At 36.9% G+C, this 15,237-nt stretch overlaps 1 protein-coding gene across 3 annotated transcripts in view; it reads left to right on the top strand.

The window, feature by feature from the left end:
- Nucleotides 1-15,237, top strand: part of arid1b (AT-rich interaction domain 1B) — a 269,267-nt gene that overhangs the window by 182,111 nt on the left and 71,919 nt on the right. For all 3 annotated transcript variants that reach the window (XM_087780581.1, XM_087780582.1, XM_087780580.1), the window contains exon 5: nt 5,637-5,889. In XM_087780581.1, coding sequence (XP_087636707.1) covers nt 5,637-5,889 — 253 coding nt within the window. The remainder of the gene's footprint in view (nt 1-5,636; nt 5,890-15,237) is intronic.

Below are 15,237 nucleotides of genomic sequence, written 5' to 3'. Positions count from 1 at the left end.
ACAATAATCACATGACATACACAATGGTCACATGTAATCACAACAACATACACAATTATCATACACAATAATCACATGATATCCACAATGGTCACATATATAATAAAATTACATAAACAATTATCATACACAATAATCACATGACATACACAATGGTCACATATAATCACAACAACATACACAATGATCATACACAATAATCACATGACATACACAATGGTCACATGTAATCACAACAACATACACAATTATCATACACAATAATCACATGATATCCACAATGGTCACATATATAATAAAATTACATAAACAATTATCATACACAATAATCACATGACATACACAATGATCACATATAATCACAACAACATACACAATGATCATACACAATAATCACATGACATACACAATGGTCACATATATAATAAAATTACATAAACAATTATCATACACAATAATCACATGACATACACAATGGTCACATATAATCACAACAACATACACAATGATCATACACAATAATCACATGACATACACAATGATCATACACAATAATCACATGACATACACAATGGTCACATATAATCACATGACAAACACAATAATCACATGACATACACAATGGTCACATATAATCACAACAACATAAACAATGATCATACACAATAATCACATGACAAACACAATGATCATACACAATAATCACATGACATACACAATGGTCACATATAATCACATGACAAACACAATGATCATACACAATAATCACATGACAAACACAATGATCATACACAATAATCACATGACATACACAATGGTCACATATAATCACATGACAAACACAATGATCATACACAATAATCACATGACATACACAATGGTCACATATAATCACATGACAAACACAATGATCATACACAATAATCACATGACATACACAATTGTGACATATAATCATATGACATACACAATAATCATACACAATAATCACATGACATACACAATTGTGACATATAATCATATGACATACACAATAATCATACAACATAATCACATGATATCCACAATGATCACATATGTAATCATATGACATACACAATGATCATACACATAATCATATGAAATACACAATGATAACATATATAATCATATGACATATTTAATGATCACATATGTAATCATATGACATATTTAATGATCACATATGTAATCATATGAAATCCACAATGATAACATATAATCATATGACATACACAATGATCATATATATAATCACATGAAATATATAATTTTCATATAGTAAACATAATGTCATAGCACACAGACTGCTCACATGATACCTACATATGATCACATGACGTATATCATGTTAACATGAAAAACAACATGACCAGCATGAATGAACTGAGAAGATACAGATAGACATACATCGTTATATAAATATCACAAATGAAGTAAAAAGGTCAATATTCTCCAAAATAAAACAAATCGATCCGTCTACATATGTCCTTGGTCGCGTCGTAAGTGACTCGGCGTGTTAGCGTGTTAGCGTGTCCCGCGGTCGCTAAGCTCCGCCCCGTCTAGACGGAGAACGTTCAGGCGCCGGAACAAGAACGCCTCGCTTCAGAACCAGAGCTACTTTGATTAACTCTCAGTGTGTGTCGAGAGGAAACAACAGCCGCGCTCAGGAAATAAATGGTCCAGTGGATGTGACAGCTCCTCACACTCGTGTGTGTGTGTGTGTGTGAGTGTGTGTGTGTGAGTGTGTGTGTGTGTGCGTCACTCAACAAAACAACAGAAGAAGAAACGCCACGCAGACAGCGGCGAGGTGAAAGGTCGCCAGCGACTGCTTCTCCGCGGCGGCGCGAGACGTGTACATGACAGGCGGGTTTATTAGCCACATATATGCGGGCGCGTGCCAGGGGTCGCGGGGTCATCGCCAAGTAACTGCCTATTATCACCTCAATATTTTTCTTATTATGACAATTACATGCTCCAAGAAGGAATTAAGCGATACGGGACGCCGGGCCGGAGCGGATGACAGCTATTCCGAGACTCAATACACAGAGCAATTTGCAGCCCCGGAGCCAAACAAATTGGATTTGGGCCACTTTGGATCGGGGCCCCAGATTGTTGGGGTGTTTGGATCGGGGAGACCACATGTCGGCCGCGCTCTGGCTTTGATTCACTGCAGACGCCGAGTGCTGCCGACACCTGAGGCTGAGGCTGTAACTGATGTCGGCAAAGATTTATCTTTAATACGTTTGAATAAATAAAAAGTTATCAATAGTGACTGGCAACCTTTCCAGGGTGTCCCCAACGTCTTGACTAATGTTGCTGTAAATGGCTTAAAATGTTCTATATATAGATAGATATAATATATCTTTTTTATGAAATATTATTTACTTATTAAATATGTTTTAAAATTCTCATTTAAAACTTGATATAAATACAATATTAGAATAAAAATAACATGCTGTTCACATGACACACATAAATTAAAAATATTAGATAGACTAGATTATTTTTTATATTGTAAATATATGTATCTACAGTTTCGTTTAAAAGGTACAAAAAAACACAAAGTGATTTACGAGAAGTAGAAGTAGATTTTTTTATCAATAAATATTGGAAAAAATGTCAATAATAAAAAATATAAGTAAACATAGTATATATATATAAGCATATGTTCTACATTTCAAAATAATATATATATTTTAAAATTGTATTAAGTAAATAAATAAAAAATAAAACTGGAATATTGGGTTGTATTTTGAAATATAAGTCAAACAAAATGTATTAAACAGGAATAATTTGATTTAAAAGAGTTTTTATTCAGTGAAAAACGTCATTTTAGGATAAATGAAAAAAATTAAATTAAATAATTTAAAACTTCTTTAAAAATATTGTATATTTTTGATTGATATATTCTTTATTTTAGTAAAAAATAAATGGGAAACGATCCCAAAGATTTATTTTTAATACGCATAAATAAATAAAAAGTTATCAATAGTGACTGGCAACCTTTCCAGGGTGTCCCCAACATCTTGACTAATGTGGCTATAAATGGCTAAAAATATAATATATAATATATAATATAATATATATATATATAATATATTTTTTGTATTTTATGAAATATTATTAACTTATTAAATATATTTAAAAATTTCATATTTAAAACTTGATATGAATACAATATTAGAATAAATAACATGCTGTTCACATGACACGCATAAATTAAAAATACATTATTTTTAAATCTTGATATTGTAAATATATGTATCTACAGTAGATCAGTGTTTCGTTTAAAAGGTACGAAAAAACACAAAGTAATTTATGAGAAAAGTAGATTTTTTTTATCAATAGATATTTGAAATAATAAAAAATATGAGTAAATATAATATATATATAAACATATGTTCTACATTTCAAAATAATATATATATTTTAAAATTGTTTTAAGTAAATAAATAAGAAATAAAACTGGAACATTGTCTTGTATTTGAAATATAAGTCAAACAAAATGTATTACACATTAATATTTGATTTAAATGGAATTATTTTCATTGTCATTTGTCATTTTAGGATAAATAAATAAAAAATCAAATTATTAATTGCATATTTTGTATTGATATATTCTTTATTTTAGTTAAAAATAAATGGGAAACGATCCACAATAAGAGGAAACATCATCATGACCAGAAAACAAGGATCCATGGAAACAGAAGGAGACATTAATAGATGGATAAATAAACTTTATTGATTATTGAAGGTGTTGGTCATGGGTTCGAACGTTGGTCTCCTTGGACCAGAACACATGACGTCTCTGTGCTTCAAGTCAAATAACAGCCTCTGAACCAAAGACGGGTCCAGGACTTTGAAAGAGCCTCTGAGCAACAGGACATAATCAGGTTCAATTCCCGTCCATTAGCCCGCGAGCTAACGACCTAGCATCCCAGGTTCCTACGTTCTGCCAGGAAACCTGGGTCTGAAGAGTCCATGGCTCGGGTCCGGAGTGTGACTTGATGCGGTCGGACAAGGGTTTGGTACCGAGGGGTGCGCGGGGATAATGCCAGGCGACAGGCTGGCAGAGCGGGCGGGCGCTCGGCACCGCGGCATGATGGGAAAACAAAGGCTTTGTGTTTCTCCAGTGAGATCGCATTAACCAAAACAAGACATGGACAGACTGTCGGGTTCGGGGCGTCTGCCTCGCCATGCTACGGATGCTAACGTGCTAACGCTCAGATGCTTTGATCGCATTGACAGATTGTTTAAAATGTCAATCATCGAATTTCAAATAAAACATTTAAACATGAGATAATTCTTATTTTAAATCCATAGCTTCTTAGAGTGACATCACAAAAAGTTAGTATTTATTCTTGTATGTTATGGCTGGTTTGTCCAGTTCCCTTGAAACTGTTTTTTTTCAAAGTTTTTCCATGAAACCACAAATTTAATAATGAATATATTTAATTATCTTTTAATATATAATGTATTCCTAACAACAGATGGTCAGATTTTCATGTTTTATTTATCCCAAAATAAATTTTGAGAAGTGTTAAAAAATAAAAGGAATAAAGAGTAAAAAAAAGAAAATTATGCACCTGTTCATCTATCACAACAAACCATGATTTTTAATTTAATACAAATATTTTCTTTTGTATTTTCATCTTGTACACAAAAAAAAAGTATTTGATTTTCCAATTTTTTGGCAATTAATTTTTATCGTTTACAACAATTTGTTAAATTGATGCTGAAATTTCTTGGTTAATGAGCTAAAAAACAATCATACAGTAAAAAAGTCAATCTAATCTAATTTAATCTGTATAGAATAAATAATTAAGTATTTTCTTTATGCCTGAAACTTTGAAAAAAAACACTTTGTATTTTACTTTAATTCAATTTTATCAGCTCTCGTATGTTTCTGTTCGCTGTTCTTCCGTATTTATCATTACATTTTTCAATTATTACATTTGTGTGACAGATTTTCGAAGAAATAATCATTATAAAAAATACTGAAATTGTTTTTCTTACCAAAAAATAATTGGTAATTTAGCGTTTTTTTGGTTTTCTTTTACAAAATGTTTTTTTTTTTTATGAACCGTTGATTTTCTTTCTATTTATAAAAGAACATTATTATTTGTTCAGACACTTCAGAAACAAAGTTTTGTTAATTACATTTTTAGTCACAGGTATTTTTTGTTTATTTTCTTGTAAATAATAAAAAAGATAAAAAAGATATTGACGTTGAATTTGCTGGTCTCGGTTCATCGTAGCGTTTTAGTCGTAGGACGGTGACGGTGGTCCGCAGGTGGGACCGGCTCAGAGGTCAACGGTGCAGCAGGTAGGATCAGCTGGCAGATGCATCCTGGTCCCCCCTTCCCCCCCCGCCACCGCCCCCCACATGTCAGTGGCAGGCGGAGAGACGGGGTCACTCACAGGTGACTTCCTGATATTGGTCTCCAGCTGGGACCTGGTCCCTCTGCTCTGGACCATGTGTGTCAGAATGTGCTTGATGTGAGCTCAGTTTGGGGGGGTCTGTGGGGGGGCCGCATCACATCACATCACTGACAGCATCTTCCCCCAGATCTGCGCTCGAACCTGACCCTTTTTTTTTTCATCTTGTCTTCCAGGATCTCTCCGGCGCCATCGACGACCTCCCCACCGGCACCGAAGCGGGTCTGGGCTCCAACAGCGCCGGCAGCCAGGCGGGGGAAACGGGTCCCGGGGCCCAGGGGCCCTTCTCGCCTCACCTCCACAGCCAGAGGAGCGGCGGCCCCTCTCCGTCCCCCGTCGGCTCGCCAGCCGGCTCCACTCAGTCCCAGCACTCCCGGTCCGGCTCCGGGCCCATATCTCCGGCCAGCGGACCTCCAGCCAACACTCCAGGTACCCGCCTCCTCCCCTAACCTGGGCTAATCAGATTCCATCTTAATTTAGTTTGTTTATTCACCACAAATAGCTCGCACTGATCCAATCTTTGGGCCGAACCGGACCCCGTGCTGGAATCTACATCACGCACCGCTGTGTCGGAGTCCCTGGGAAATTTACAAAATTGCTTTTCAGCTTAAGGGGGAAATTGCTTTGCGCCGTCCGACAGTCTGTTTGAAAACAAATTAGAGCGACTGACTTTGACAGATAATAAAAAACGACATCCCCCGACTGAGGCGCGTCGATAACCTTTTGAAAAAACACGCCGTAGTCGGGATCGCCTACGTTTTTTCCAGCGCGACCTTTAGCCGCGCGCTCCAGCTATTTGATACCGTTTAAGTTAAGTATGTGCGGCTAAAGAGAGGTTTTTTTTTTTTATATAAAAGGTCAGGAGGAAACCGAGCTTGTTTACGCGCACCTGTGAGTAATGTGGTCGTCAACTGATCCCAGATCTGATCCACGGTCGAGATGCTGAAGCGGAAAAAATGCTCAGAATTCGCTCGAACACATCCTGGGATCCAGAAACTAAGATTTTACCATTTTGTTAGTAGTTTAGTGGTCAATGATGGTACTGAGAACACACTCGCAGACCTTCGCCAAGCAGCTCGTTTCATAATGATTGTCCTACATGTATTTAAGTAATACTTTTTTAGCATTTGAAATGATAGTCAAATGATGAGGGTAACAGTAGCGTTCAAACAACCTCGTAGAATCCAAGGAAAGAAGGCAGTGGAATTAGGATCCAGATGGTTTTCTGAAACACCATTATTGAGTCTCAGGTTTTTCTTACTAATACCGATATCTATATTATCAAATCCTTGATTTAAAAGAAGAGAAAAATAACGAAAACACACAAATACAAACATTAAAACTAGGGGTGTGTATTGGCAAGAATCTGGCGATACCATAACGATACAATATATAGTGATACTGTAGTAACAAGGATATATGTGTAGTATTGTCGAGTACTTGACTCTGGTGTTGTGATAGTGTAGTAACAAGTATATATGTGTAGTATTGTCTAGTACTTGACCCTGGTGTTGTGATACTGTAGTAACGAAGATATATGTGTAGTATTGTCCAGTACTTGACTCTGGTGTTGTAGTATTTACAGACCACATGACTCTTGACGAAGTCGTAACTGCTTTTGTTTGATTTGAAACCAAAATATGTCCAAACATCATCTTTTAAAAGCTGCTGGAGTCACTGTATCCTCTCGTCCTCAGTCATTGCTCAGATCTTAGAGGGTTTTTCTATCGTTTCTTTAGCTGTGGAGGAGGTAATGACTGCTGCCATCTAGCGGCCTGAGGTTTTATTGCAACACAAAAATGAACAAATGCTGTGAATGGATAAATTATAAATAAAAACTTTAATAATACTAGGATTTTATCAGGAGGAATCCGGCGATAAAATACGTATCAAGATACAGGGGCAATGATACGATATATAGTGATACTGTAGTAAAAAGGATATATTTGTAGTATTGTCCAAGTACTTGACTCTGGTGTTGCAGTATTTACAGACCACATGACTCTTGACGAAGTCGTAACTGCTTTCATTTGTTTTGAAACCGAAATATGTCCAAACATCAGCTTTGGAGTTGACTGTATCCTCTCGTCCTCAGTCATCTCGCAGGATTTCATTGGTCCTTTAGCTGCTTGGGGGACGTAGCGACTCCTGCCATCTAGCGGCCGGAAGTTCAATTGCAACAGAAAACTGAACAAAAGTTGTGAATGTTTTAATGCTAATTGTTGCTACAAAATCGAATTAGTTTATTTTAAACAAACTTTTATTGAACCGTAAACCATAAAATAACTACTATGATTAAAGACATAAATGTAAATATTTTTGAAATCCCCAAAAGGTGCTGTCGAAGATTGATATATATATAATCGATAAACAAGATTGCGATATATCACCGTATTAATATTTGCTCCCTCATAATATATAATTATATGATATAATTTTTCTATTTTGCTATTTTTCATCCACTGTTGCATTAAAGTAATTCCTAATTTAAAAGCAAAACAGCAAAGAAAATGAAGTAGATAATCCGGTCGGCATAATAATGAAAAGACAAAAGTTACGACATAAAACAACAGAACAATTTGACAAAATACATTTTTATTTTTATTCAATAAAGTATATACTTTAAAGGGTAAGATAAAACTGATAACACAACAGGAGTTCCAGAAAATCAAGGAAAAGCTATTGTCAACATTACAGTGTATATTTATACACTGTGTCCACAATGTAGTTTCAGTGTAAATCTTCTCATAAAATATTAAATTAAAAGTATATATATTTATAATTATGCAGCATGTCTTGCATAAAAAAAATCCCCCCCCAGGCCACGTCTTACTGAAGTGGTCAAATGAAAACGACACAACATTAAAAGGCGTATCACTGATAACGAAGCCCAATAAAACGGTCACATTTGTCACATTCCTGACGCGTGATTGACGGGCGCGCCGCTGTCACTCGACCACCCCTTCCGTCCGACTGGTATCAGGAAGTCTCCGGCCTGTCACTCTTGACGAGGGCGGGGCCAACATGTGGGGCTCTGGAGATCCCGGTGTCAGCTCCTTCTCCACATCCTCTCCCTCCAGACACTTTGATTGACGTTAATGAAAAACCAGGACGGTCGGGGTTTTTTTCAGCCGACGCCCCCGTGTCAGGGAATCGTGTCGGGAATCGGGGACGAGGCAGGAAGTGAGACTGATTGTGATTAATAAGGAAATATTTTTAAATTTTCTTCTCCCCGCGCCTTAATAAATGGTGATAAAGTGTGAAGCAGCAGCTGGCATTTTTTTAGCAGCTTTAATACAATCAGTAGGAATTAGATCACGGAAGCGTCGGCGCCGCACAGACGCCCCAGAGCTAATGTGGGCTCATCTGATTACGACGCTTAATCGCGACTTCATAAACTTTGCTTGATGTTAGCCTCGCGCTCGAAATAAGTGTTGTGGTGTGCTGTTAGTTTTTAGTCCATCCAAACATTTTAAATGGATTTTTTATTTTAATCATATTCTTCTGTATTAATACAAATACTTTTAGCTTTTAGCAGCTAGCATACGTTAGCAACATAACCTTTGCTAGCTGTAATTGTCGGGAGAAATCTTTAGCGCTTTGGTTAGCAAATAAGACTGAAGGTATAACAATATTTTTGACAATAATATCAATAATAATAAACATTGTCAATAGATTTTAGGTAATAGTTTTTTAGCAGCTAGCATACTTTAGAAACATTTCCTTCGCTAACTATTTTTTGGCAAGAAATCTTTAGCTCTTTAGTAAGCGAAAGGGACAAAATATATCACAATATATTTGTGACAATGATAGCAATAATAATAAACATTGGCAATAGATTTTAGGTAATAGTTTTTTAGCAGCTAGCATACATTAGCAACATTTCCTTCTCTAGCTATGATTGTGGGGACAATTATTTAGCTCTTTGGTTAGCAAATAAGAACAAAGGTATTACAATATATTTGTGACAATAATAATAAACATTGTCAATACATTTTGATTGATATATTTTTAGCTTTTAGCAGCTAGCATACATTAGCAATATTACCTTTGCTAGATATAATTTTGGGGAGAAACCTTTAGCGCTTTGGTTAGCAAATAAGACCAAAGTTATAACAATATTTTTGGGACAATAATAATAAACATTGTCAATAGATTTTTAGTCATAGATTTTTAGCAGCTAGCATACTTTAGCAACATTTCCTTCGCTTACTATGATGGTCGGGAAAAATCTTTAGCTCTTTGGTTGGCAAATAAGACCAAAGGTATTACAATTATTTTGTACAATAATACATTTATAACAATAATAATAATATGTGATTTTTTTGCTTTTAGCAGCTAGAATACCTTAGCAACATTACCTTCGCTTGCTATCATTTTGGAATAAACCTTGAGCTCTTTAGCAAATAAAAACAAAGGTATAACAATATATTTGTGACAATAATATTTAACTAACGATAATAATAAAGTTGAGTTTATTATTTAAAGTTTAAGTGATACTTTAGCAAAAGGGACAAAATATATAGAAATATATTTGCAATAATAAAAATAATAATAAACATTTTCAATAGATTGTATTTGTATAAGATTTTAGCGGTAGCATATATTTGCTACAATGCCTTCGCTAGCAATAATTATGGGGAGAAACATTTAGCTTTATGGTTATTAAATAAGACCAAAGGTTAAACAATATATCTTAAAGACCTGAAAATGTTTAAACATATGTCACTTATTCTCATAATTAATGCACTGCGTATGTTAGCGATCACAGTGTAGCTGTCAAAATATAATGCTAACAAAATGTGGATTATAGCAAAAGAACTCACAGTAAAGCCTCCCAAAGTAGCTATTCCAACATAGCATCTACTATAACACCTCTCTTGTTGTAGCATAATGCTATACTATTACAGCTGCTTGACAATTACAGCAATTAGCCGTTTAATTATAGCAGTTTTAATATAGTGTTTCGAATTTGGCAATAATGATACAGCTAATCCGGCGAAGTAATTATAAGTGTCAATAAGTCTCAATAAGATTATAGTCGTAACGTAGCAACAGCAATATCTAAGTTATCTTGCGATTCATTACAGAGCTGTTCTATAATAGTAGTTTTAGTGTTTTGCCGTTCACAATATCCATTTCAAATACTCTTTAATTAGCGGAATTATCATTTAACATAGCTGATGTTGGAATTGTTGCTCTCATTCATAGCTATAGTGTACAAATTATAATTTAGCTGTCAATTATTACGTTAGCTATTTAAGATTGTATTTTCAATGTTAAGTTGATAATTAAAATATAGCGGTTCTTGCATAACTAGCGTAGCCGCCCAAATCTAAAGTTTTTACAAAGTTGTTTGCATCTATGACAAGATATGAGTTTTTATATATCCATTTTAACATAGCAATTTGACTTTAACTCAAAATGTATAATTGGCTTCAATGTTTTAAGAAATAGTTAATTAAATGTAACATTACAACAAAGCGATTCAAATATTGCTTTAAACTTGCCACAAAAAACTTATATCTTAAAATCTAATATAACGCACTATAGCACTAAAAATGTAGCATTAGCAGCTTAGTTGTCAAAATGTCGCACAAAAACCACAGTCTAAGCATCAAACCTGCACAACATCTAATATAAGAAATGCACTATAGTGCAAAAAAATGTAAAGCATAAGCATCAAAGCTGATACAATAACTTGTATGAAAATTAACTATAACTATAAAGCTAAAAATGTAGTCGTCAAATGTCTTCGCAGATAAAGACATCCAAGCATCAAACCTGACACATAACAATTAATAGAACAATTACACTATAGCATAAAGAAGGTACAGTAGCATTAGCATCTCAGTTGTGAACTCTATTATATTTCAATTGCACTAAAGCCCAAAAATGTAGCATTAGCATCAAAGCTGACCCAATATCTAATATAAGAATTCCAAAGCAGTGCTAAAGCATGTAGCATTAGCCTCAAACGTGACACAATATCTAATAAAACAATTGCACTATAGTGCTAAAAAAATTTAGCATTAGCATCAAACCTGACACAATATCTAATATAACAATTGCACTATAACGCTAAAAATGTAGCATTAGCATCGTAGTTGTCAAAATGTCTTATATTACAGTCACTGTATAGCCCAAAAACATAGCATTAGCCTCAAACCTGACACAATATCTAATATAACAATTACACTATAGAATTAAAAACGTAGCATTAGCATCTCAATTGTACGATATATTATATTTCAATTGCACTATAGCCAGAAAACGTAGCATTAGCATCAAACCTCACACAATATATCTAATATAACAATTACACTATATAATTAAAAATGTAGCATTATCATCTCAATTGTAAGATATATTATATTTCAATTGCACTATAGCCCGAAAAACGTAGCATTAGCATCAAACCTGACACAATACTTGAAATAACAGTTACACTATAGCGCTAAAAAAGGTGTCATAACATGTAATGTACCAGTTGCACTATGTAGCAATTATAAGGTAGTTTATTTGACACAGAAAAGCATTTATTAATTCTTATTATTATTAGCAAGTCTCAATTAGGCATTCTAGCTTTTAATTAAAACATCTAAATATATTAACTGATAATATAAGGCTGTCGTAATGACAGTATTCAAAGTCAAAAGTTAACTAAAAGTTTCAAAATGAGGCAACATGAATATGGACGTGTCAAATAAGTGCTGTGTGTGTGCATGTGTGTGTGTGTAGGTGTGTGTGTGTGTGTCGGCGCAGCAGTTACCGTGTGTGTGTGTGTGTGTGTGTGTGAAAGCCTCATTTGGACGACTGATGCGACGTGTCACATGGCTGACGGGACACGGTGACACACACCACCCTTGACAGCGGTCAGAGAGGAGCAATTTCATCATGTCATCCTTTTCACCTGGCTGTCAAACCGGGCCGGCGCCGGAGAAACATCGGCGGCGGCGCAGGTGAAGCATACATAACTGCACATGAACACTTACAATTTATGTCATGATTCCCACGCCGCACCTATACCACCCCCCCCTATAAATCATATATAAGCCCGGGCCTCGGATGAGTGGCAAGGTTGCCGGTGTGTGTGTGTGTGTGTGTGTGAGTGACAGATTGCCAGCCGATCACACACCCGTACACCCGCACAAATCTATCTCGTCTGAGCTGCACGGCACGCTTGTGATTCCCTCGTCTCCGTCGACTTCCCCTCGCCCTTCTCCCTTGTCTGTCTTTCTTCCCCTCGCTCGCTCTCCATGAAGTAAATCCAATACACTGTAACATTATCCGGGCCTCGCTTCGCTGTTTGGATTCTTCTCCCGGAGCCAGAAAAAAAAAGGCACACACGGGGCCAAATTGATTTTCCTGTTGCGCTAGATTTGTGACAGTCGAGCAGAAATCACATTGCTCAACTTGCCAAAAACCCTTCCCCTCGCCGCCTCTTTTGTATTCACACACCTTCTTCTTAAGCAATTCGGCGAATATTTTTCTCCCCGCCGCCGCCGCGACACTTTGGGGAGGAAAAAAAAACATTTGTCTCTCAGCGAAGATGCTCCGTCCTTCCATTAGCCTGTTAGCTAAAGTGCATCATAAAAAAAAACAACAACAACACAGAATTTGTTTTCACCACGTGTTGGCAAAACATGTTGTGTTTGCACCTGTGCGGCGACATTTTTGTTGTCACTTCTTCCCAAAATACATCCAGCGCGAGGCGTAATCTTCACACAAACACAGTGCGAGGATGGAGCCGATAAGGCGGAGAGAGGGACTCGCTGTGAAGGCAAAGCCAATACGAATCTGAGAGGCGACTCGATGTGCCTCCAGATTATCTGCCGCTGCGATTTTTTTTATTGTCGGAACCCCAGTTTATATTTGGTTGTTTAGCTGATATCTACGTGGAGTCTAAATCGAGTGGCTGGCTTTCCAGAGTCTCCCACCTATGGAGCTCCAATATATAACTTTTTTTAAATAATATTTGTATTAATTTGATACTACCCAGCTGTTAAGGGTCAAACTCACACAAGGAGCAAACTTTTTTATCAGTTCACGTCGTGGGACAAACAAAATGTGTATTTACCAGACAGGAAGTAAGACTTATCGTTATTTTTGCTGTGTTTGTTCTCCTTAATCAAACAAATTCCTTTCCTTTCCAACATCAGTTTTACTTTTATTGTAAAATTCCATCATCTCTGTCCCTTATTCTGTCTTAAACGGCAACTATTGTGTTGATTTAAGTGTGGCTTAAATAGATCTTGGACCTCTAATGTATCATCAATATCTACATTAGAAAATGCGTTTAAGTCCCGCCCACTGAAATCTATCTATCATAACCACGCCCACTCTGCTGTGATTGGTCAAGCATCAAGGTTTTGGCGCATCATTATTTACAGAAGTCTCCACCTTTAAGAGACTCGTTGTATAAACAAAGCGGGGCGTGATTACAGCTGGCTGGAGGAGGAGGGAAGCCATTATTACCTCATAATGGACTCTGCTCTCGTAACCTCTCGTTCGCCCGGATTTCAGACGGGGGAGAACTTTTATAAAGTAATAACTTCAAAACATGATGAGGGACTTACTGCATCTTGGAATCTTCATTTAAAACTTGTTAATAGTTCCGGAGAGTTGGGTTTTCACATTAGTTGCTCTTTAAACACAAAACTTTATAAGTCACCATATGAACGTGAACATTAATCCAGTCGGTTTTGAGACAACTATCAGGCGGGCCACACAAAACGACTTGGCGGAACAGATTTGGCCCCCGAGCCACGAGTACATTTGGTTTAAGACTAAAGGCACGGGTTGACACAAGATGGAAGTGAACCTGCAACCTTCTTACTTTGAGGTAATAGTGCTACAGGTATGTGACTCAGCTTAACATTAGCTTAGAGCCCCCAAAAAATACAAGCATTTCATTAGCTTGCAAAACCAATTAGCTTGTACACGACTTGCTAATCATAACGATGTACATGTTTTCCTCACCGTACGGTTTCTTCCAGAAGTCTGGGTGCTCAGCCTTACTTTCATGTCCCCAGTTAGTCTTTGTGATACCGGGTCATTGGGTCAGATGTCAATATCACAGACTCCTTGAGGTTCTTCCAGACAAAAAAAAGGGGTAGACGTAGAACCACATACAAAAATATACTTTTAAAATAAAATCCCGCTCCCTCGATCGTCCGCCTGCCTCCCTCCGCATCCCTGCCAGTTTTTATTTTCTGCTAAAGAGTGGATTGGCCCTCGTGAGGGAGCGCAGGAGAGTTTAAGCTGTTTATCTGAGCCTCGCTTTTCCTCCTTGCAGGGCCTCGTAAAGGACAAAGAGGTCAGAGCGAGTGGAGGAAGGAAGAGGGGGTGGAGAGAGAGAGAGAGATACGCAGACTGAGGAAAAAAAGGCCAGGACCGTTCGCTTAAGGGTCTCCTTCTGAAATCCTTCACTTTTTTTTTTTTAACTCCTCCTGTCCCCCGGCCTAGCTCGTGGTCCCGTCTTCAGACGTCGGCTTTTTTTTCAGGACGAGCGCTTGTTTCTGAAATTATGCTAATGGTAAACCGCGCATTAAAAACAAGTTCGCAGCGATGAAGTCGGGGGGTCGGAGGTCAAGTGCGGGATGCCTGGCAGGGACGGCTGGTGATGACCTTAGATGGGCTCGGCACGATAAAAGCGGAACATTTAAAATACTGTAAATGACTTCCCTGAAGAGACGAAGGGGGGGAGGGGGTAGAAAAAAACAGATTTCTAAGCGGCAACGATAATAGACTCGAGAAAGATGCCACAGGGATGCT

This window comes from Callionymus lyra, chromosome 18, assembly GCF_982586985.1.
Source record: "Callionymus lyra chromosome 18, fCalLyr1.hap1.1, whole genome shotgun sequence".
NCBI classification, from domain to species: domain Eukaryota; kingdom Metazoa; phylum Chordata; class Actinopteri; order Syngnathiformes; family Callionymidae; genus Callionymus; species Callionymus lyra.
This window is presented reverse-complemented; position numbering and strand designations above follow the sequence as displayed.